Raw genomic sequence first — 23840 nt, forward strand, 5'->3', positions numbered from 1 at the left:
CACACAGGTTGACAATGAAGTGCGGGTAATTTGCGTGGACAGAGATCAAAGTGGCGTTATTCCGCACTAATGTTCGATAGGCGGTGTTCCCTCGTTTAAAAAGAACGGTATACGCACTGGTAACGATAGACATTTATCTGAACGGCCGTAGGTATACACTACAAATGCAATTTATATGTAAGTAAATTGGTAATTACTTGATTATCTTGCCCAAAGGTTGTCTGGTAGAGATCGCTCTTTAGCGATAAGACCGCCTTTTGTCTGCCTCTATTTATAATCATTTGTTTTGTCTCCACTGTATCTTTTTTCTGTATCTTTTGCTGAGGTGTGCCAATAAAGAGTATTCTATCTATCTTCTATCTATCTAATTCTAATCTATCTATGTATATCTTACATGAATCTAGACATTCATAAGCCTCCTTATTACATAATACGACTGAAGAGGTCTTCCAACTAATATTTTTTGCATATTGTCATTAAATAGTGTTACTAAAAATGTTTTTGTAGGTATTACTGATTACCTCCTGATTATTATTGGTACACATAACAAATGGTATTGAAACAAGACATTCTATATTATTGGTTTTGAAAGTTGAAAGTTTATTACAGAGTTACAGACACGAAAGTTTCCTTCAGTAATGACTAATGATAATGAATAATTTATATTCTAGGGGAAATCTAATAAACTACAACATAAATAGCGCACATCAATTACCTACTACTATTAAACTATTAAAAAGATCGCATGCCTGTCTATCATAAAAATAATATCATACTTAAATCAGGTTTTAATATGATGCACCATTCTGAACTTACCTATCATATCACATATTTTCACAGCAAGTTCATGAGTCAAGGTGTTGTCATTATTCCTATTCCTTTTTCTATAAGCTTTGATAGGTATGCTTCCTTCCCTGCGTATAATTCGTGTCATCCAAGATGACGTGCAGGCTTATCAAATCTAGCTTTTATTAATATGATGTTATGAGAAGGCAGGCGCCTTCACGAATGACACGAGCTACACTTGTCGAGGGGAAATGTGAAAGAAACGCAAGAGTGCGCCCGCGCACCGGAACGGCGAGCGGCCGCGCGGAACGTCTTGCGTGGACAAATGGCCCGCACAATTCTTAAGACGATACGATACGGTAGGGGTCAATTCTCCATACAAACGCTCTCGACTATTTCCTCCCTGGTTTTTGAAGATAGAGCAATGATTTTTTCAACACAGATTGTTATTATTTTTATCTGTGTCGGACCGTTTAGATTTTTTTGATATTCTGCTTTTTAAATTTTTTTGATATTCTGCTACTGACCACGACTGTACACTATTTGCAGACGACATATCCATTGTCATATCTGATACTTCTACCCAACATTACAACCATGTCATTAATGAATCCATCATTACTATAATGAATTGGTTAAAAGACAACCACTTACAAGTGAATGTCGAAAAAACTAAATTTATCCAATTCACTAATCAACGGGGTAAAAAAGAACCACTTACTTTAACACATAATGGCAAAACCTTAGCAGAGTGTGATAACTCCAAGTTCTTAGGTATTGTTCTGGATGATAGATGCACGTGGAGCATGCATGTCGATAAAGTTTGTACCAATATTAGTAGATATGCCTATGTTTTAATGCGCCTGTCAAAAACTGCTGATAAAAACACAGTCATGAAAGCATATCACGGATTTGTGGCATCTAACTTAAGATACGGATTACTGCTCTATGGCAATTCACCTCATATAAATCGTACCCTTATTGCCCAAAAGAAGTGTATAAGGGCAATCTGCAACACCTCGCGACGGACGTCTTGCAAAAACCTATTTGTGGATCTAAAGTTGTTAACAGTACATGCCCTGTATATATATGAAGTGTGTGTCTTTGTAAAAATGCACCCTAACATGTTCAAAAAAAGGGGAAATAACACACTTTAACACAAGATTTCCAAACAAGCTAGTCCTACCAAAAATAAACACTAAAATGAAAAATAGCTGCTGTTACACAATGTGCATTAAAATATTTAATAAACTGCCTGAAGATATGAAAGAATTACCCCTTAATAGATTTAAAAATAAATTATACATATACCTAAGTCAGCAGAGTTACTACAGTTTAGATGACTTCTTAAATTGCAATAACGTACAGACTGATTACTGAAACTTAACTATTAACTATTTAGGTACTTATTGTTTTAAATTAATTGGTCTGAATTGTTGTACCTACTGACATCTAAAAACTGTGACATTCTTTATACCTTCTAATTTACTCAAATATTGCTCTTTTCTTATTTTAATGTTTAATCTCCTTTTATAATAGACGTATCTTTATGAATTTTAATTTTTTTTTCTCATGTTGAACCTAAGTTGCTAAACAATATTTGAGATACCAAATAATGTAAATTGTTATGTAATTTAATTATGGTGGGCCTAGCTTACTGTTTTCTTTTTCTCCCCTTGTTTGACATATAATTATCGTTAAGAATTGAATAATAAAATTATTGTTATAAGTAACTTAAGATAAATTAGCTAGTAAGGAATTAATTTGCATGACTTTTTGAAGTCTAAATGTACGCTCATATAACCATTGTAACATCTTATTGTACTACATTTATAGCAAATAAATATATTATTATATTATTATTATTAAAGACTCTAGAGCCAATCAAAAATTTCCAAAATAGGCCTTTTTCATTGTGGCGCAAAAAAAGGTGTGATACTCAAGATTGGTAACAAATAACCAAAAAAGCTAAACGGTCCGACATAGATTATTTCATTGTTATTCAGATTCTCAAATTCGTTCCGATTGATTAAGTTTTGAAGGAGGAAAAGGTCGAGAGCGGAACCTCGATTTTAAAGATTTTTTTGAAATATCTTTTGACTGAGTTGTTCTTAATGGACAATTTTTTTTCAATAAATCTAGTTAATAACACTTGTATATTTAACAAAAATTCCCAAGTTGAAAGGGGGGCTCCTTTCCATTTTAGCATTTTCGCTACCGTATCCTCTTAAATGCTTCATGTTTTGTCTAATTCTAGTGTCGTTCCTCAAGAAAAGAAACCTTATGACAGTCAGCGCTTTCTTCGCAAAGCACCGCATAGCCCTTTACTGCATATTGTTTGGTATATGGCCGTTATAAATTCCACTCAACTGGCAGATTTTAAACTTTAAAATTAAACAAATAATTACATTATAATATGGCAGACACTCTTGTACAGAATCCTCATACTTTTACTCTAACTACTCGTACCTGAAAATAATATGTAGGTAACTTTCTATATATTATGTAGGTACTTTTATACTCCGGAAGGATAAAATATTATTTTGGCATTTATTTGCCCATACAGATGCATAAATAGTTATGCAAAACATGTGAAACTTTGGCGATCCGAAATCGTGTTGTGATTACGTTCTATGACTCTATTAGAAACACAGCGAAACATGTTTCATTTGCATACCACGATAATATGATATTGATGTATCATTTTCAAGCACTGCATCCGTCGCAATTTCCGCTGTGGGTGACGATAAAAAATGTGTGATTATATTAGGTAACTGTTGCAAAATATTCACTTGACTTCTCTATCTATAACTATGCTCCTGATAAGTTAATTAGAAAAACTTTTTATGTGAAGTTGTCATTATATTACATTTATGTAAAGTACAGCGGGGAAAGTCTCGACTGCATTATTAAATAGAGTGTCCACCGGCTATATATGGTAGGCCTGTTCAATGGATACATGTAGAACTCAACATCATAGTGTAATGATGGAAAAAATGGATCAGTTACAATTGTCCCCTAGTCGAGATTTGCCCCGCTATATCTTATGTATAATATAGTCACCTAATACACACGCGTACAATTCTGCATTTATCTCTTAGAACAGTTAGAACAACCTAGCCTTTTGCCCAAGTCTTACTTTAGCCTAGCCACATAACTAAAAACGACTTGCTTCATGTTTGTTTGCGGATGCGGTGCGGTGACGCTGGCATTTGCTGTCGAAACTGCATTGCGACTACGTAATTACTTCATAATCAAATATTTCCACCGACGACTTTAATTGGTTAGTTTATCTTTATTATTTCAATGTGTTTATTGTTATTGGAATTTGTAATATTTATTATTGTTTTGTAAAGTATTTCGGAAGATATTTGGTTGTAGAAATTATGAATCATAAAATGTTGAAATATGAGCATGGAAATCATCAGGATAAAGTTAGTGGAAATGTTTAACTAAAAATAATAAAACAAGTGAAATAAACAAACTATTCATAATATGCCGTGTCTGATGTCAAGTCTGCATGTTTGTGGTAAATTTAAAAACTACTGAAAGGGTTTAATGTAATTTTATCTAAATATAACTTGATAACTGTCACAATTCATGATCAGACTAGTGCGTAAATACACATAATCATGGCAAAGATTATAAGCGAGAATAATATTCAATTAGAAACTGAATCCATTATAATATAGCTTTTATATATTTTGTTTTAAGAGCCATGCATAATGTAAAGTAGCGAAATAATGTGCACAAGCCGATACCGGAACAATGGCAACATTGGCAATTAATCGGGCATTATGCAAGCCCCGTTACGGGAACCGATACGCGATAGTAACAGCACCGGCATTGTCGTCTGGAGAAAATGTTGACACTACAACATATACTATGAGATTTTACTAAGTTTATACCAAAAAGGGTAAAGTATAAAGAATGACTGTCAAAATAAAATGAGACCTCACGAAACGAGATTAAAACTTTTAAAACTAAATTTTTAACTTAATATGTGTATAAATTGTAAATTGATATTTGCGTCATCTAGCCGAGTATCAATCAAAGGTGGATCCCCATCTACACGATCAAATAATTTTCTTTATGGTTCCAAGGTACGTTTTTTCTTAGACTTATCTGTTACGGAGATATACATATATATCTTTGATTATATGATACTATGAGTTTTTATTTTTAGAATACGTTACACGATTGCGTACACTAACCGTGCATATTGTAGAGTCATATCTACTAAGAAATTTGGTGGCGATTGTGGCTCGCTGGTGCAAATGTTATTTTAAACTTCAAACTCCAGATTAGCACATATGCGGCGAAATAAAAGCAGATGCCAATTTAGTTTGGTCTCACTTTTATACTTTTTTTTTGTTGTAGTATTTACAGAGAGCCTTGCCGGCTTTTTGAGATTAGGTACATATAGGGTTGTAAATAGAAAAAAAACCAAATGTTTTTTTGAAAAAAAAACATGAAAAAAAACCGAGCACCATGGTTTTTTTCTAAATATGGTTTTTTTTCAGATGAACAAATAATACGACAATAACGGTTTTTCGTGAGTTGTAACGTGTTTCAATAACAATAACGTACATTTTAATTCAATTAACATTCAGTATCCAAACGTTTATTGGGGAATCCCCGATGCTGCGTGTAGCGGTGATGGTGTTGCCAACAGTAAATAGTGATAACTACCAACTACAGATTTCGTAAATGTTACTTTTATAAGACCAGAAATTAAAGTTATTTGATTAAATTCGTTTAATCTTCTTCTTCTTCTTCTCAGCGTATTTGCGTCCACTGCTGAACATATGCCTCTTTCATGGATTTCCATTCTGTTCTGTAAGCGGCGGTTCTGTGCCAGGTCGGCCCTGCCGTCTTTTTGATATCGTCCGACCATCTGGCTCGTGGCTAATTCGTTTAATAGTTAACATTAAGTCTAAAAACCCGTATAGAAGTATTAACTACTTTGCAAATTTTGAGATTTCGTACTTTAGAAAAAAAACATACTCCAGAAAAAAAACTGTTTTTTTTTCACGGTTTTTTTTCATGTTTTTTTTTCAAGCCAGAAAAAAAACCGTTTTTTTGCAACCCTAGGTAGGTACATAGGTAGTATGATCGAACGGTTTGCACGGAGACTCTAGTCTGATAATAAGATTATTTACTAAGCTCTAAATCAGTGGTTCCCAAAGTGGTCCATACCGCCCCCCAGTGGGCGCTGAGGAGTTCCAGGGGGGCGGTAGAGGGCTCGAAAGCAATTGGGGGGCGTTCGTCCCTCACAGGGGGGCGGTCCCATATATGAGGAAAAAAAACTTAAAATAATAACTGTAAAGCCTATTGTTAAACACCATCTAGTCGTTTGTCTCGGCGCATTTGTATTATTATGCAATAAGCCGCGCCCGCCGTTAGCAAACATTGTTTTATTACCTTAGGTTTGTTTTTGTTTTGTCTAATATCTTTTGTCGGGTCCTTATTCTCCTTATCGGCGCGAGAACTCGAAGCCATCTGAGTGACCGTTACACATGGACCGCGTAGTGCACAGCTTTATTTGCAATCAGCAAATCCACGTCTTTCTAGTTGAGCTCATCGTTGGGGATCCTAGATTAATTTTACTGCGCATAAAGTTATTTATCGGGAGTGTTAATGGTGGTTATAGTAATAAGTTTAACTGTCCAGTTTTGCCACAAAGCGACTGAACATTTTGAATAATGTTTTTGTGATTACAAGTGAACTCGAACAACGACTTTTGTTGGTGTTAAATGTGAATACATAATTATATTGTTGGACTTGATTTGCTGCGACAATGTCGGAGGCTAAGAAAAAATGTCGCCAGTATAGTGTTGAATATTTGAAATATGGCTTTATTTCATCTCCCACCAACCAAACTTTACCCATGTGCGTGATCTGCCAGAAGGTATTCTCAAATGAGGCAATGGAGCCCTCTCGGTTACAAGAGCATTTGACTAAAATGCATGCTGACAAAAAAGACAAAGATTTGTCGTATTTTCAAGGGCTAGAAAAAAAATTTCATACGCGGCCTACCATTTCGAACCTCTTCGCGTCGTCTTTAAAACAAGATGATGACGGACTGAGAGTTTCTTACAATATTTCGCTGTTGATTGCAAAAACAGGTAAACCACATACAATTGGCGAAGAATTGATTTTACCGGCAGTCAAAGAAGTTATAAACACTGTGATGCATAAACCAGGTGCAGATATTGGTGCCTACCTGCATCACCTCTATCGGATGTTAATCTTCAATTACAGGTTGATCACTTGAATTTAATTAAAACCAAAAATGTTATTGCTGCTTTTATGGGAAAAATCCTTCTGTTCAAGCGTAATTTAGGTAGAGGCGAATATATTGTCAGCATTTACAAATTCTTCATGCTGACATCAATGAGCGGTTCCAAGATATTCTTGAAATGAACATACCGGATTGGCTTTTAAATCCATTCTCGCAGTTGAATACAGCAGAGTCACCTAACTTAGAAGAAGAACTAATTGAACTGACAACAAATGAAGAACTTAAACTGAAATTTAAAATGGGATACCAGGATTTCTGGCTCCAAAAATCAATACCTCAACTGTACCCTGGATTATGGGAAATAGCACAGAAGTTTCTAATCGCGTTTCCATCTTCGTATTTAGCTGAGCGAGGTTTCAGTGCCGTTCTCACATTGCTTACAAAAAAAAGAAGCAAACTGCAAATTACTGAACGTGGTGACCTTCGGCTATCTTTAACGAAAATTCAACCAGATATAAATAAATTAACAAAATCGCATCCTTCACATTGAAATCTTGATTGTTCAATAAACTCAGTAGATAACTTCATATTTTCAATAAAGACAATAGTGCAAAAAATAAATAAATAGTGTTTAATCATGTATACTTGTTTTATTTTTAAGCGAAAATAAAAGCATCCTCAAAAAGTTGAATATAACTATGTATTTTCACACACACACACACACACACACACATACACACACACATACACACACGCGCACACTCATTAAATGTCACTTCCACATATGCATGTCTGCCCTGTTTACTTAGTTTAAATAGCTTTTTTTTTTTATTGTCTCTGTGCATGCACTTTTCTAGAATTTAATGTAATTTGTATTACCTTTGTAAAAATATTTTTCAAAAAACAAAACGGCCAACATATTCCGTTTAGACAAAGTCCCACAGTTAAATCTATTTTTTCGGTTCCCGAGATACAGGCTGCGCCTAGTTTGGGGCCGACGGATATAACCTTAATGGCAAAAATGTAATTATGTTAAGTTCTGCTTGGAAATGTACCTATATAGATATTTTTTGGCAAATAAACGATTTATGATTTATGATTATGATTATGATTATTTCGTTCTGCTTTACATGTACTTAAGTACGTATTCTAAGTCGTTTTGGGTTTTGTGTTGTTGTTGGGTGAGACTAATGTATGATTTTTGAAAGTAATGACTAAATAGATCGTTTATTTCAGCTATTTTATGATAGGGGGGCGCTGAAATTTTGTTTAGATACCCAAGTGGGCGGTGGCCCAAAAAAGTTTGGGAACCTATGCTCTAAATGAATGACTACAATATTATAATTTTCATTCATTGATGAAGTTTTAATTCACGAACTGAGTGCCCAATTCAGATGTTTGCGAGTTGTTCAGAGTTACAAAATGGTCACTATTTCCTATGATTTCATGGGCGCGTTTATGTCTGATACTCGTATCTCTTAACGAGTAGCTCGAGTAAGATTTTTTATCTTCCACATTCGACTCGACATCAATTTAATAGTTAGCTTCTGATGCGAAGATTATAGGAACTTCTTATGATCCTTTATTACCAGCGCTATAAAGAGTAATGAAGGTTTTAATGAGCATTTCCTTTTTACTGCAATTCCTAGAAGCATTTTCCAAGTTTGCTCCTTTAATTATGATAATTTCTCGTAAAATAGTAGTCGTATGGTTGGAATTAAAATTTGATGACTGGTCAGGGCTAGTCAGGTACCTAGTGAGCAGAGCTAGCAGTAGTAGAGGCAGTTCTAAGCCTAATTTGGGTAATAGGCAGAGTTTTTTTCCTAAGTCATGGATGTTTTCTTTGTATGTAAATATTTGTATAATGATATAATATATCTTTGGCTGACTACCCACAACACAAGTCATCTTAAGCTTGTCGAGGAGGTCGTCAGTACGTGTAAATATGACCTATAATATTTGTTTACAAAATGTTGGACATACCCGTTGTTGGCTCCATTGAGTCCATAGCAGTCGTTGATGCCGGCGAGCACGCCAACGACCCCGGCGACGACGGCCACGCAGCCCGCCCACAGCCCGGCGCCCACGCGCGCCAGCGCCGCGCCCTTCACCACCCCCAGCGCGCCGGCGCCCACCAGCAGCGCCCCCAGAACCACCTGCCCCAACCCCAAAAACACAACCAACTTCCTCCTTCCCACTTTCGTACTACCCGCTTCCACACTTTTCGAGCTAACACTCTGTTTATCCTTTTTCACTTTTTCTTGTGGCGTTTTGCATATCAACTGTTCGGTAGAATCCTCGGACTTGAGCGAGGAGACCGTGGCGGTCGGCCGCGGGAAGTCGGCCTCCGCGGAGCGCGCGCGTTCGTCCGTCATGGCGTCATCGGCGCGTGCGTCGTGCGTCGAGCTCGGCTCGCGGCGCGGGGCACACTGCCGGGTGAAAGTCGCTTCCGAACCTGCAGGGTGCAGAAAGGGCAGGTGATAGAGCCGGCGGCGGCGGTGATAAGCGCCAGTGCGGTGATAACACCGTACGTGATCTGTATGTCACTACTGGGATTGTATAGTTGGTTAGCGTTCAGTGGCTAAAAGTTAAAAATGTTGCAATTACAAATTGTTTCATGTTATATTATTAGTAGGTTCCATTTCCATCGTTGATCAATCAGTCATTCAATCAATATTTATTGCACCATGGTAAATATACAAAAAATGTTACAATTAGGTAGTACATGCAGTCTCTCATGGACCCTATAAGGGTATTGCAAACATTTCCTTAAGCTACGTTTAATCAATTATTAAATTATGTTAGTATAAAATACACTTAACAATAGTTTTTGGAAATGAGATAGGCAATGATGATGGAAAAAATAATTGCATATAGGTAACGTTTCTATCATAAAAAACATGACCTGTAAAAAAATCAACACTGTAAAACTTTCTGATAAAACGTTCTGTCAAAATCTGTCACCATCACTTTGACACCACCAAGGTCAGCGACTATCACATGAAAGAGGTTTATATATTTTGATTATATTCTTTGCTCATCAAGTATCTAAATATTCCATTACCTTATGTATTTGTAGGCCTCAACTAAGTATCTCTATAACTACTAATATCACTGAAAGTAAGCCTATCAAAGGCCCTAGAGGCCTAGAGGAACTAAAGGGGTAGGTTGGAAAAGTAGGTGGGCAGGATTAGCCTAATAAGTTTTCCAATCACGTTATGGTAATTAAAATTTGCCTCTTTTAACTAAAATAATGTATTTTACGCGGTAAAGTCATGAGGGGTTGAGATTAATGTTCCTAGTCCAATATTATCGTAGCGTCCACCCTTTATGCATAAACTTAAGAAAGCATACTTGCCTCACGCAATTTTAAGGATCGGTGTATTCGGTGTATTATGTAAGTATTATAATATGTGTTGGAAATGTTGGAATTGACCATCTCCGCTAGTGGTGGCGGCGGTGAAAGCGGCACCAGTCGAACTATCTCCGGCCAGCGCGGACGCGGACGCATCTTCGTCGCGGTACATCCATGTATGAGCAGTATGTATGATGCATCTACGGATCTCTCTGAAGACGCTACAGGAGCGAAAATGCTAAAATGGAAAGGAGGCCCCTTTTCAATTTGGGAATTTTAGTTAAATATACTAGTGTTATTATCTACCTCTAGATTTATCCGATATCTAGATTAGGCCGTTTTTGGAAATTTTTGATGGGCTCTAGCGTCTTTAAAAATAAGAATATCAAAAAATCAAAACGGTCCGACACAGGTAAAAATAATAATAACCTGTGTTGAAAAAATCATTGCTCTATCTTCAAAAATCAGGGAGGAAATAGTCGAGAGCGTTTGTGTGGAGAATTGACCCCTCCTGTATCGTCTGAAATGCGTTTTATTTTATGTGACCCTAAATTATCGCGCTAATAAAATTAATTTTGTACACATATTTAAAGTCACATACGGGTCAAGCGCACAGTGGAGTGTAGTGTCCAGACGTGGTTCAGACCAAGTCCAGGCACAGGGACAAGATAGGACAGAGTGGAGAAATAGACATAGAAATAGAGTATATTGTGTTTAAAGAACTTTTTTATTTCCCAAAAGAAGAGAGAAGAGAGTATATTAGCAGAGTGGAGTGACGATCTCTTTTTGGGTCACAGAGCTATTTAAATGAGGTTAGGTCAGAGATCAAGAAATAATTTAAAAAATTTATTACTAAGTCCTTAGGCCATCCATACTAATATTATAAATGGGAAAGTGTGTGTGTCTGTTTGTTTGTCCGTCTTTCACGCCAAAACGGAGCGAGGAATTGACGTGATTTTTTAAGTGGAGATAGTTGAAGGGATGGAGAGTGACATAGGCTACTTTTTGTCTCTTCCTAACGCGAGCGAAGCCGCGGGCAAAAGCTAGTATCTTATATTTCTGTGTGAGCAAGTGACTGTGGACGAGTTGGCATTGAAGACGGTATAGGGACATTAGGGACTATCTAGAACAGTGACAAAATAGGAATGGTAGAAGTGTTCCTGAGCTAACTCTTAGCCACAGAACTTTATTTATATAGAAGAAACAAGTTCATCTATTTGTATAGGGGCCGAGCGTGTCAAATTTTGTACTGAAGTTGTTTCTTGCCTGTAATTTTAAATATGTCTCAGGCTCTTGATTGTTCACAATTTTTGTGTTGTTGCAATTGAATATCACGTAACGAGGCATTTTTTTATGTTTTGATTGACTTCAACTTACAAAAATTGACGCCCGAAAGCTGCAAGCTGCGATTAAAGACGGACAACTCAGTGGATTTCACTGAGTTCATTTGACACGCTAAGTAGATACGTTTGCTTGATACGTATATATGATATCTGGCCCCGTAGCCGAATGGCATTTCTCCGACGCCAAACGAAAGCGATACGCCGCTGGCTCTGTCGCGCCAATACGCAAGCGCGATAGAGATAGATATCTACTAGCGCTTCGTTTCGTGAGCGTTTCGTGAGCGATTGTGCCATTCGGCTAGCCACCCAGTGCTCTTAGCCCATAGCCGCGGTCAAAAGTTGTAACTTTATAAAGCAGGCAGTTTTATGCACCCTTGCGCCATCAGTAATGTGTCAATCAACATGTATATGAAGCATCACGACACATCGCACGTATCCCGGTCACGTTACGTTGTCGTTGCGTCGTCGTTCCGTACTCCGTACTAGGAGCGAAACTGCTTAGCTAACTTTAGACGTAATAAGTAACATTAGGTCATTTAGACCTAATGTTAGAAGAGGAAAAAAGATACTTGTTTAAAGTAAGTCTAACATATACTCTGTCAAACAAGTCTGTCACTAAATAAGAACAAAGAAAACTATAGGTATCCTTTTCTCTAGCACCCTAAAGAAAAGGATGCATATAGTTTTCTTTGTTCTTATTTACTGACAGACTTGTTTAACAGAGTATAAGTTATCATTATCCAACTCTAGAAATTACGATATAAAATAAGATCCTATATATTTATATTGTATGATAAGTGCTGGTGGCCTAGCGGTAGGAGCGTGTGACTTTTAATCCGGAGGTTCTAACCCCGGCTCGTACCGTTTTTTGAGTTCGTCAAATGTCGAATGAGTTTTTCTGAACTTATGTGCGAAATGCAATTTACGTTTATTAATAAAATCAGTGCATGTGTTGTATAAAACCATAAAAAGATTTGCCAGTCACTTTTCGGTGAAGAAAAACATCGTGAGATTCGTGAGGAAACCGGACTAATCCCAATAAGGCCTAATACCCTTTGGGTTAGAATTTCAGATGGTAGTCGCCTTCGTAAAACTAGTGCCCAAATCTTGGGATTAGTTGTCACAGCGGACCCCAGGCTCCCATGTGCCGCGGCAAATGCCGGGATGACGCAAGGAGGATTATGATATTGTATGATAACCTGTATGCAATGTTACTTAATAAGAAGAAAAATATTCTTTTGAAAAATATGTCATGTATGTGTCAAACGTGTTAGCTCTTGATTTGGGAAGTAGTGATAATACTATGAATTTGTAGAAAATTCAATATAAACTGTAACCAACGGTACGTATTATTTATAATTATGATTAAAGCTTCTCAATATAATTCAGACTGGTTTTTTTCAGTCTGAATATTATATTCATTATCCATATTCTATTGGGCGAATTATTTATTTATTTATTTAAACTTACTTAATGCCTTAAGACATTCTCTACCAGTCAACCATTGGATCAAACAGAAACTTTAAATAGTGCAGGATTTTAAATCTAGAGATGTGACATGAAACAGAAATTATATACATATACTATGTATGTTATACACATACACATATATCTTATGATATAAATCTACATACAAACTATACATATATAATTAAGTACCTATATAATGTACCCAGGTATGTAATGTACATGTAGGGTACGTTACAAATAAGTTACAATTTTGTGAATTCGTGTAAAGTTCATCTTAAACTGCCCATGATTGGATCCATCACTACTAATCAGTATTTTTTATTCAGATGACGACGGATCAATTTTTTCCCCTTTACGTCGGCACAGGAGTATTCGCGGGATTGTTCATATTATTACCATGTTTTATAAGAAAAGGCCCTAACCGAGGGTAAGTGGGAGCACTATCATTTTAACACGTTCACTGTCGAGGGCCACATATGGGTCACAGTAAGTCGGTTTTTTATACTACGTCGGTGGTAAACTAGGCTACGGCCTGTCTGAGGGTGAGCAGACTCATGCTAATCCAGACCCCCTCAACGATTACCTGCAATTCAGAGCGGGACAGATACCGAATTTGACAACCCCTGTGGTAGTGTTACTTTGTTACTTTAATCCTTAACCTTGTATGAAATAAGACGTTTACTAAATTCTTGCCTATGCAAGACTTCAGCTTTTAGCTTTGTCTAAGAATAGATGTCTCATAAAGAGGCAAAGAATAGATTAATTTGTGATTGAAGGGCAGGGGACCACAGAATTAGATTTAGATAGAAGAAACGAGTTCATTTATTTGTATGGCGGCCGAGCGTGTCAGATTTTGTACTGAAGTTGTTACTTGCCTGTGATTTTAAATATGTCTCAGGCCCTTGAGTGTTGATAAGTTTTATGTTGTTGCAATTAAATATCATGTAATGAGGCATTTTTAATCTTTTTGTTGACTTCAACTTACAAAAATTGACGCCCGAAAGCTGCAAGCTGCGATTAAAGACGGACAACTCAGTGGATTTCACTGAGTTCATTTGACACGCTAAGTAGATACGTTTGCTTGATCTATGGTTTATATGACATCTGTGCAGGGGACCGATTTTTGAATCTCAAACGCATGAACTCGCCGTTCGAAAGTCTGTGGAAAACGACGTAATGCTACGACTCTCGAACGCCGAATTCATGAATGCGTTCGGTATTCAAAAATCGGTCCCCTGAAATAAAAACTACAGTAACATTCGGTTTGCAGGCTTGTAATATACCTACCTACTTAACTCTTCATTTTTTGTGTCAAAACTCGCGGCAGGTACGGCATTCTTTTCTAGTTAGGAATCTAATGCATATTGTCTTTCAGGATCATACGATGCAGTATTTATCTGTCCATATTCTCTATGTGGATATTGTAAGTGCTCAAAGTACATTATGTAGCCTTAGCAAAGCAATCTCACGTAATAGTACATTACTATACAAGTGCGTAAAAAAGGAAGTTCGAAACGAGTGGCGACAAATCGACACGAGTTAAGAATTTCCTTTTCGCACGTGTATCGTACGACGTTTTTCAGTACAGATGACCCTCCAAAGTTTCGACCCGACATATAATGAACCACTTCTCGCACTAGTGCGTAAAACACCATCTGTACTGGCCCCGTAGCCGAATGGCATTTCTCCGACGCCAAACGAAAGCGATACGCCGCTGGCTCTGTCGCGCCAATACGCAAGCGCGATAGAGATAGATATCTACTAGCGCTTCGTTTCGTGAGCGTTTCGTGAGCGATTGTGCCATTCGGCTAGCCACCCTGAAATAGTACATTTCGATACAAGTGCGTAAAAGAGGAAGTTCGTAACGAGTGGCGATAAATTAAAACACGACCGAAGGGAGTGTTTTAAATCGACACGAGTTAAGAATTTCCTTTTCGCACGTGTATCTAACGACGTTTTTCAGTACAGATGACCCTCAGAAGTTTCGACCTGACATATAATGAACCACTTCTCGCACTAGTGCGTAAAAAAGACACCATCTGTACTGAAAATATAATTATAGACTAGGTAAGAATATACTATAGCTTTGATTGATTCACGGTTAGTTTCAGTAGACTTATATTATATTTTTGTCGAGCTCCCGATATTCCGACGCAGATAACTACATGCATCATGGTCACGGGTAACAATAATCAATAATCAATAATCAATAATCATTTATTCATTTGCAAGAATGTAGTACACAAAACAAGTTCTTACAGTATACATTATGTCCCATAGTACATTCTGCTTATCAAAGCATGCAAAGAAGGTGTGCTTAATCTAACTTAATAAATATACAAATATACAAGGTCCTAACAAGTAAAAGATTGTTACACTATTTATTACACACATGTCTAGATATTATCATGATTTCAGAATTTTAAATATTGCAAAATTAAGAATTATTATTTACTACACAAGTCAGTTATTAATGTCTGGATATACTAATGTCTGATGATTAACATGGACATGCGTGTAGCTGCGTCAAAATATCAGCCGGAACCTATTATATATTCTGTGCCGGAACTCGTAAAAGCCAAACGAGGTAATCATGGTTTATATCCCAGTCAGTAAAACTGTTTCATTTTACTGTAGGTATTTGATGTTGTTGGTTAGGTTAGGGCATCCCTTAGGCACAGTATAATAAAGAGGTCTATCGTACAGTATGGCCACTCCCGCTCCCCGCTGAAAGTGCCGCCCACCCCCTCTCGGTTACCTCACAGTTACCGCCTGTCAAAAACGCGAACAGTATTTAAACATGTTTTTAATAGTTTGGTATCGGTATTCTACCCACAACTACATTTTTAGTTTATTCAGAAACCAAACAGTCACATAAACACATTACATATTAGCAATACAAAAATGTACTGCAACAAAAGAAAACAATAACAAAAGATCTGGAGGTTCATAATTGTAAACTGAAAATGTTCACTTAATGAATGGATATAATTACAAGAAAATTAAACTGCAAACAACATAACATAACCTAACATAATTATGATATTAAAAGATTTAAAAGTATTAAAACAACTTACGTTTAACAATATTTTTAGAATAGCCAACGAATTTTGGAAACAATCAACGTCAAAAAGTTGTTTATTAATTAGGTGTTATTACATAATGATTGTTACTAAAGCAGATTGTACACATTACAGCTGGGCCACCGTGTACATCTCTCAGATGAAGCCGGTAGTCGGACCACGCCACGCTAACACAACACTCATCTGGCAGAAGTATTTGGTAACAATTTTTTACCCTCCGTTTTATTTTATATCCCCGTTTATTTGATTCATTTTATATCCCCGTGTGGCAATTTTCAACTAATAATTTAAATTAATAGATAAGCTAAAAAATTTCTATTTATTTTGCTTTCATGAGCCTTCCCATTTTTTTGGTTTTTCGCTAATATCTCGATATCTATCATTACGAAAGAATGAAGATGGTAAAATTAGCTACAAGTTTGTTTCTATCAAGATTTTTGTATTTTTCCCCTCACTAGCTCGGAAACACGTGTTTTGTCCTTCAATACCAGCGGGGAAAAACGCATTTTATCCACTAGTGGGTAAAGTAATTTGACCTTGAATAAAGTCAAATTAACTGCTTTAAAATTGATAAAAGCAGGTGTATCTAGTAATAAAGATGATTTACCACCTGCGGAACTACTGCAAGCAGTGATAAACGCATTTTTTGCGTTGTAGTTTCCTCGCTATAGTGAGGGGAAAAGTTTTGTGTTACACTCGGGTGCAAATGTATTTTACTTCTCGTGTGTTAAAAAACTCGCAAGTTCAGGATTCTATTCTCGAACCACTCGCTTCGCTCGTGGCTCAACTATAGAATCCTTTCACTTGCTCGTTTTTCAATTCCACACTCGGCGTTAAAATACAACTTTGCCCCCTTGTATAACAAATAACTATTATAGTTTTCGAGATGTCCGCTCTTGAAAATTCATTCGGGCGGGTCAAACTTCATCTTGATAAAATCTACATCACTGAAGAGCTTTACTTGGCAGCTCTACCATCTTGGTGTCATTTGTAAGGCTTAAGATCATTTAATCTCATTAAGAATTTTACAATTCACTTATACGAGATAAAACATTAATAACTTAAAACATTGTTATGATTATGAGCGTAGGAAATGTGTGATGAGAGTGATGGAGGTCTGTTTTTTTAAAAACCAATAGAATCCATTCATTTGTACCTAATCTATTGGTTCTTAAAACACATTATACAAATCTTTGGCCGAAACGCAGCCTAAACTAAGAACTCTATGTATTTTCTGTGACTATGTGATGTTGCTATGTGACTTATGTGAGCGTATAGTGTAGCTGGGCCTGAGAAGTAATATGTTACATATACCTACATAATTTTTAAGAAAAAAAAACCGCCTTCCTTTGGGGTTTTGGTGATAAATACTTTCAAATGTTGGATTATGTTATCAATTCGTCTGTATATTTTTTTATGTTTGTTATTCGATATCTCCGTCATTTCTGAACCAATTTTGAAATCTGGATGATTCTGAAGTACTTACAGATGAGAATGATTATCAGAACGGAACTCTAACCAGGGGCGGCTCACTCTTCATCAGCAGTTCCACTGCACCAAATATCACTGTTCTGGACGTAAGTGCATGCTGTTCTTATAAAAATACCAAAGTCACTATAAGTGTGCCGTTCAGATTTGAGGAGTTCCATTCTGACCATCATCAGCAGTTCCACTGCACCTAATGTCACTGTTCTGGACGTAAGTGCATGCTGTTCTTATAAAAATACCAAAGTCACTATAAGTGTGCCGTTCAGATTTGAGGAGTTCCATTCTGACCATCATCAGGAGTTCCACTGCACCAAATGTCACTGTTCCATCCATACGTAAATGCATGCTGTTCCTTTAAAAACACAAAAATCACCATATGTATGCCTTTCAGATTTGAGGAGTTCCCTCGATTTCTCCAGGATCCCATCATTAGAACTGGGTTCTGAGAAAAATGGGACCAATCTGTATGCATATACATTCAATCAAAAATAAAATTTTCAAAATCGGTCCAGTAACGACGGAGATATCGAGGAACAAACATAAAAAAAAAACATACAGACGAATTGAAAACCCCTTCCTTTGAGATTTGGAAGGCGGTTAAAAATAGAAAAACTGTTAAAATTTTATAGTATAAACAAGTATAAGTAATATCCTTTTTGCACCTGAACTCTGAAGCATAAGGAGACCCTGTGGAAAAATGAAAACCACAGGTTTAGGTACAATTACTTATAGGAAGGTGTGAAAACGGATGCTAATAAAACTGATGATGCAGCTTCAAATGTCCCTGAAGTTCCTAAAACGCCCGAAGTACCCGGCAAAAAATCTAGAAGAATAGGCCGGTCCAGGAGGCTGCGCCAGTGCCAGGGACAACCACTTAATGTAAGCATTCTGTAGCTCAAAGCACACATAGGTATATAGGTAAATATTATTATTAGGTAAATAAGATATACTATACATACATACACTCACAGAACTTAATTTAGATAGAAGAAACAAATTCATATATTTGTATAGGGGCCGAGCGTGTCAAATTTTGTACTGAAGTTGATTCTTGCCTGTAATTTTAAATATGTCCCAGGCTCTTGATTGTTCATAATTTTTGTGTTGTTGCAATTGAATATCACGTAACGAGGCATTTTTTATGTTTTGGTTGACTTCAACTTACAAAAATTGACGCCCGAAAGCTGCAAGCTGCGAGTAAAGACGGACAACTCAGTGGATTTCACTGAGTTCATTTGACACGCTAAGTAGATACGTTTGCTTGATCTATGGTATATATGACATCTGTGCATACACTCACGCGTATATCCCATAAAGGGGTACGCAAAGCACATTAACTACTCAAGTTTCAGTGCCACTCATGGCAAAAAGAGGTTGAAAGAAAACGAAATTGTGACATTGACAAATTAGACACGTTTCATAATTTGCTAAGTGGAAAATTTGAAAACCCTTTCAGTAAATTACCACAGGTAATATTAGCACGGGTGAGACGCACGATGGCAAAATGACATCTGGGTCAGGTGTAACTGTAAGTACGACTGTATGTAAGAATAGGTACTCTAGCAGATCCTCAGCGGGCGTAGCACACTAGTGTGATAAATTTTATCGCATCGCTGCGTCCGTATCGCACTTACAAACAGTGCAAAAAAAGAGGGCCTGACGTGATGAGGTTTATCAACTGTGGAGGCCCGCAGATCTATCGTCTATAGAGTTCTAGATTATCACGGTGAAAATATTTCCAGTTGTTGGAATGCTGCAACATTGCATGGCTTCCTGACCGTGCCATCGCCAAATGCATCCGGAAGCCGGTTAACGTCCTTAAATTAACGGTTAGTGCAATTTTTTTTTATCGCCATAGGGAGGTATTACATAACTATCTGCCGCCAGGATGAACTACCAGTCATTCTAAACCATATAAAATTGTATATTATTATTATTATTTAGAGCCACTCTGTGATAATCTTGTGGTAAAGTTTTTCGTGATATTGTTTCCCTGCCGCACTTACATATTTTTAAGAGCCACGGAGTGGTAATACGTCATAATCTAACGTAGTTCATGGTAGGGTAGGGTAGGCTTCGAAAATATATAATTCGAAATATTGGTTTATTAAGTTATAAGTTATAACTTAATAAACCAATTATAAGTATTATTATAAGAAATTATGAAGAATGACATGTAATAGGAATTATTGATAATAAACGAATATGAATATAGTAGAGTCACCTATTAGAGTTTTCCTTGGTTCTAAAGCGCTATCACACGAGTCATAAATAATGTGGGTACGAATAGATCATCCATGTATATTTTTATTTATTTGTCATCAAGCGTATACCCACATACCTAAAGTCTACAAATACTCGTACCTTAATAACTGACCATATTGCAGTGTGACGAAGCGCGATGCGCGTTGAAAGAGGCAGGCTGGCTCGAGCAATATGGAGTAGTGAAGACGCTTGCTCTGCAAGCCTTCTACGAAAACCTGGCACAACGCGATGTGGACTGGACGGATGCGGTTAGGTCCATCAAGGTATAATTAAACATACCTATACTCACGCTTGACGTATTTCCTAATAGGGTAGGCACGCTAGGCAGAGCACATGTAAGGAAAACGAAATCGTGTCGTTGTTATAATCATGCTAAGTGCGTTTTCACATTACCGATCCGATATCGGATGTCGGAGGGATTTCAAGGACAAAAATCAAAGATGGCGACTTAAATGTATCGGACATCAGTCCTACATCCGATGTCGGATCGGATAATGTGAAAACGCACTAAGGCTAATAATAAGTTCTAATTATGTGTGATTTTAATATTCGTATACTAGAAAATTTGACGAGCAGATCCATAATTTGTTTATTTTCATCGCAGATGGATTGTTTGATGACCATCCCCCGGTTTCTGGGCACTTACATGGACTGCGTGGAATTTGATATCATATACTGCGTAATGATTAAAATGTTCAAGGTAAGACTTGGGTTATTATTCATGTCATGACATGAGCATTAAGTATATTATTAAAATGAAAGTATTCAAAACTTTTTAAAGTGTATTTGAGATAGTGTACCTACATCACGTCGTCTGGTTGGTATACTCTTGGGTCGACTCGTTCGTTTTTGTCAGACAATAATGACTGCAGACTAAGTTGACGAATAAAGAATGACAGACGAAAGCAGAATCGGACAAATTTAGGAACATGACGAAAAACGAGACGACCCAAGAGTATACCGTCTGGTTAATAAAGTAACAGTAGAAGCACGAAGTATTTAATACAGAATACAGCTCATTTAGCGTCCTTGCTTTACTTGAATACCTACATAAAGCATTATATTTTTCAGTACGCTCCCGTTTCCAGCTGGTCGACGGCCGACACGTGCCTCTCGGCCCGGCAGTTCCTCGCCTCGTGCCCGCTGTGCCCGGACGACTGCTACAAGGGATCGGACGACAGTCTGGTGGCTGACTGTCGCGCTTGCGAGATGGTTTAACATACTGATGTAGTACGCCTGGAGTCTTGCGGTCTGACAGCTCCTAGCCACGTGGCCGCTTTGCCTGGAGGATTGCTACAAGAGATCGGACGACAGTCTGGTGGCTGACTGTCGCGCTTGCGAGATGGTTTAACATACTGATGTAGTACGCCTGGAGTCTTGCGGTCTGACAGCTCCTAGCCACGTGGCCGCTTTGCCTGGAGGATTGCTACAAGAGATCGGACGACAGTCTGGTGGCTGACTGTCGCGCTTGCGAGATGGTTTAACATACTGATGTAGTACACCTAGTCTTGCGGTCTGACAGCTCTTAGCTATGTGGCCGCTGTGCCCGGAGGACGGCTACAAGGCGCCAAACGACAGTCTGTTGGCAGACTGTCGCGCTTGCGAGATGATTTAACATACTGCTGTAGTCCGCCTAGTGCCTTGCGGTCTGACAGCTGCTTATCTCGTGTCCGCTGTGCCCGGACAACTGCTATAACTGCTTTAAGGGATCAGACGACAGTCTGGTGGCTGTCTGTCACACTTGCGCGCTGCGAGATGCTTTGACTATATATTAAGTATACCTGTAAGCCGCCTAGTGTACCTCCTTGCTACGTGCCCGCTCTGTTTGGAGGACTTCACCGGGCCGCGGAAAACAGTGCTGTGACTGAGTGTCGCTAGTGAGACGCTTTGACGACGAACTACAGCAGTACCTAACTATGTCTAATAGGTTAGGTTAGGTTTATAGTTATATTAATTAAGGACGATAAGCACGAATCGTTTCGTACACACTATTCCCTATTTCTATCGCGCGTGTAAGGTACTACATATTGATTCCAGGGACTGCCGATGATACAATCCCACTTATCGGCCACTTGCGCCAACGGAAATGGAGGGTTAACCCACCATCTTATATGGAATTTGACAGTTGACAGCCCACTAACCCTGAGTTAAGTGGTGTGTGCAAGTAGGCCTTAGCGAGGCAAAGAGATATGAAAGGGCCAGTTAATGTATTAAGTTCTTCGTGCTTATATTATTTTTCCTCTCACTAGCTCGGAAACACGTGTTTTGTCCTTTAATACCAGCGGGTATAAACGCATTTTATCCACTAGTGGGCAAATTAACTGCTTTAAAATTGATAAAATTAGGTGAATCTAGTAATAACGATGATTTACCACCTGTGGAACTACTGGAAGCAGTGATAAACGCATTTTTTGCGTTGTATTGTAATTTCCTCGCTATAGTGAGAGGAAAAGTTTTGTGTTACACTCGGGTGCAAATGTATTTTACTTCTCGTGTGTTAAAAAACTCGCAAGTTCAGGATTCTATTCTCGAACCACTCGCTTCGCTTGTGGTTCAACTATAGAATCCTTTCACTTGCTCGTTTTTCAATTCCACACTCGGCATTAAAATACAACTTTGCCCCTTTGTATAACAAATAACTATTATAACCCCTAATGGTTAAATGAACTCTACTTATTATTACTGTGTAGTGTAGATTAGTCACTAATTACACATATGTACTCGTATTACTGTAATAATAATATACTGATGATTTAAATTTTGTCTACTTTTACGTATCCTAATGTCCAAATACCAAACTAAAGCCTGACCAGAAATATACGATACGACTACGAGCCATATTGCCGAATGTCAATAGAATTTTTTACAAGCTTTTATTTATTTTATAACTTGCCTTGGTTTGGTGTGCGTCAAAACGTAGAAGCTAAATTTGACCCACTTTCCGGTTTCCGATTGAGCTGAAATTTTTCACACGTATGCAAATCACGTGACAATGTAATATTTTGGTATCATGGAGCTGATCTGACGATGGAGCAGAAAGGTGGTCATAGGCATAGGCACTCTGTTATGAAACGTCGTATCCCCATCGAGTAAGGGGTATTTAAAACGTCTCGTAGAGCAGTAGATGACGACTGTTCAAAGAAAGGTACAGTCGGCGATAAAAGCTTGTGCCAAAAATGACATTTTTGCAAAAAATCTTTCATACTATACTGGCACTGTCATGCGTTATAAAAATTAAATTGGCAGCGCTTTTAACAGCGCCAACGTTGCAAATAATAGTTATTTGTTATACAAGGGGGCAAAGTTGTATTTTAACGCCGAGTAGGTATGGAATTGAAAAACGAGCAAGTGAAAGGATTCTATAGTTGAACCACGAGCGAAGCGAGTAAAATACATTTGCACCCGTGTGTAACACAAAACTTTTCCCCTCACTATAGCGAGGAAAGTACAACGCAAAAAACGCGTCTATATCACTGCTTCCAGTAGTTCCACAGGTGGTAAATCATCGTCATCACTAGATTCACTCACTTTTATCAATTTTAAAGCAGAAAAACTGACTATATTCAAGGTCAAATTACTTTATCCACTAGTGGATAAAATTCGTTTTTAGCCGCTGGAATTAAAGGACAAAACACGTTTCCGAGCTAGTAAGGGGAAAAAATTATGAAACTATGACGTTTAGGCTTGAATCGGCTTGATTTAGACGGCGTGCGAACTTGCATGCGATTTTAGTTAGATTGCCGGCTGTTGAGGTTACATACAATTTTGCACAGCCATCAAATACCGCAATGTAATAAAACTCGTTC

At 37.6% G+C, this 23840-nt stretch overlaps 2 protein-coding genes across 2 annotated transcripts in view; one reads left to right on the forward strand and one right to left on the reverse strand.

The window, feature by feature from the left end:
* Nucleotides 1–9446, reverse strand: part of LOC125233228 — a 92951-nt gene extending 83505 nt beyond the window's left edge. Inside the window, exon 1 of the mRNA XM_048139146.1 lies at nt 9014–9446. Coding sequence (XP_047995103.1) covers nt 9014–9405 — 392 coding nt within the window. The 5' untranslated portion in view covers nt 9406–9446. The remainder of the gene's footprint in view (nt 1–9013) is intronic.
* LOC125233539 lies at nt 9404–21276 on the forward strand. Its single transcript, XM_048139593.1, has 7 exons — nt 9404–9507; nt 16396–16480; nt 18502–18648; nt 19512–19598; nt 20157–20297; nt 20639–20734; nt 21106–21276. Exons 1-7 carry the CDS (start codon nt 9404–9406, stop codon nt 21250–21252), a joined length of 807 nt encoding a protein of 268 aa, XP_047995550.1. The 3' UTR covers nt 21253–21276.
* The last annotated feature ends 2564 nt before the right edge of the window (nt 21277–23840 follow it).

This window comes from Leguminivora glycinivorella, chromosome 14 (genome assembly GCF_023078275.1).
Source record: "Leguminivora glycinivorella isolate SPB_JAAS2020 chromosome 14, LegGlyc_1.1, whole genome shotgun sequence".
NCBI classification, from domain to species: Eukaryota; Metazoa; Arthropoda; class Insecta; order Lepidoptera; family Tortricidae; genus Leguminivora; species Leguminivora glycinivorella.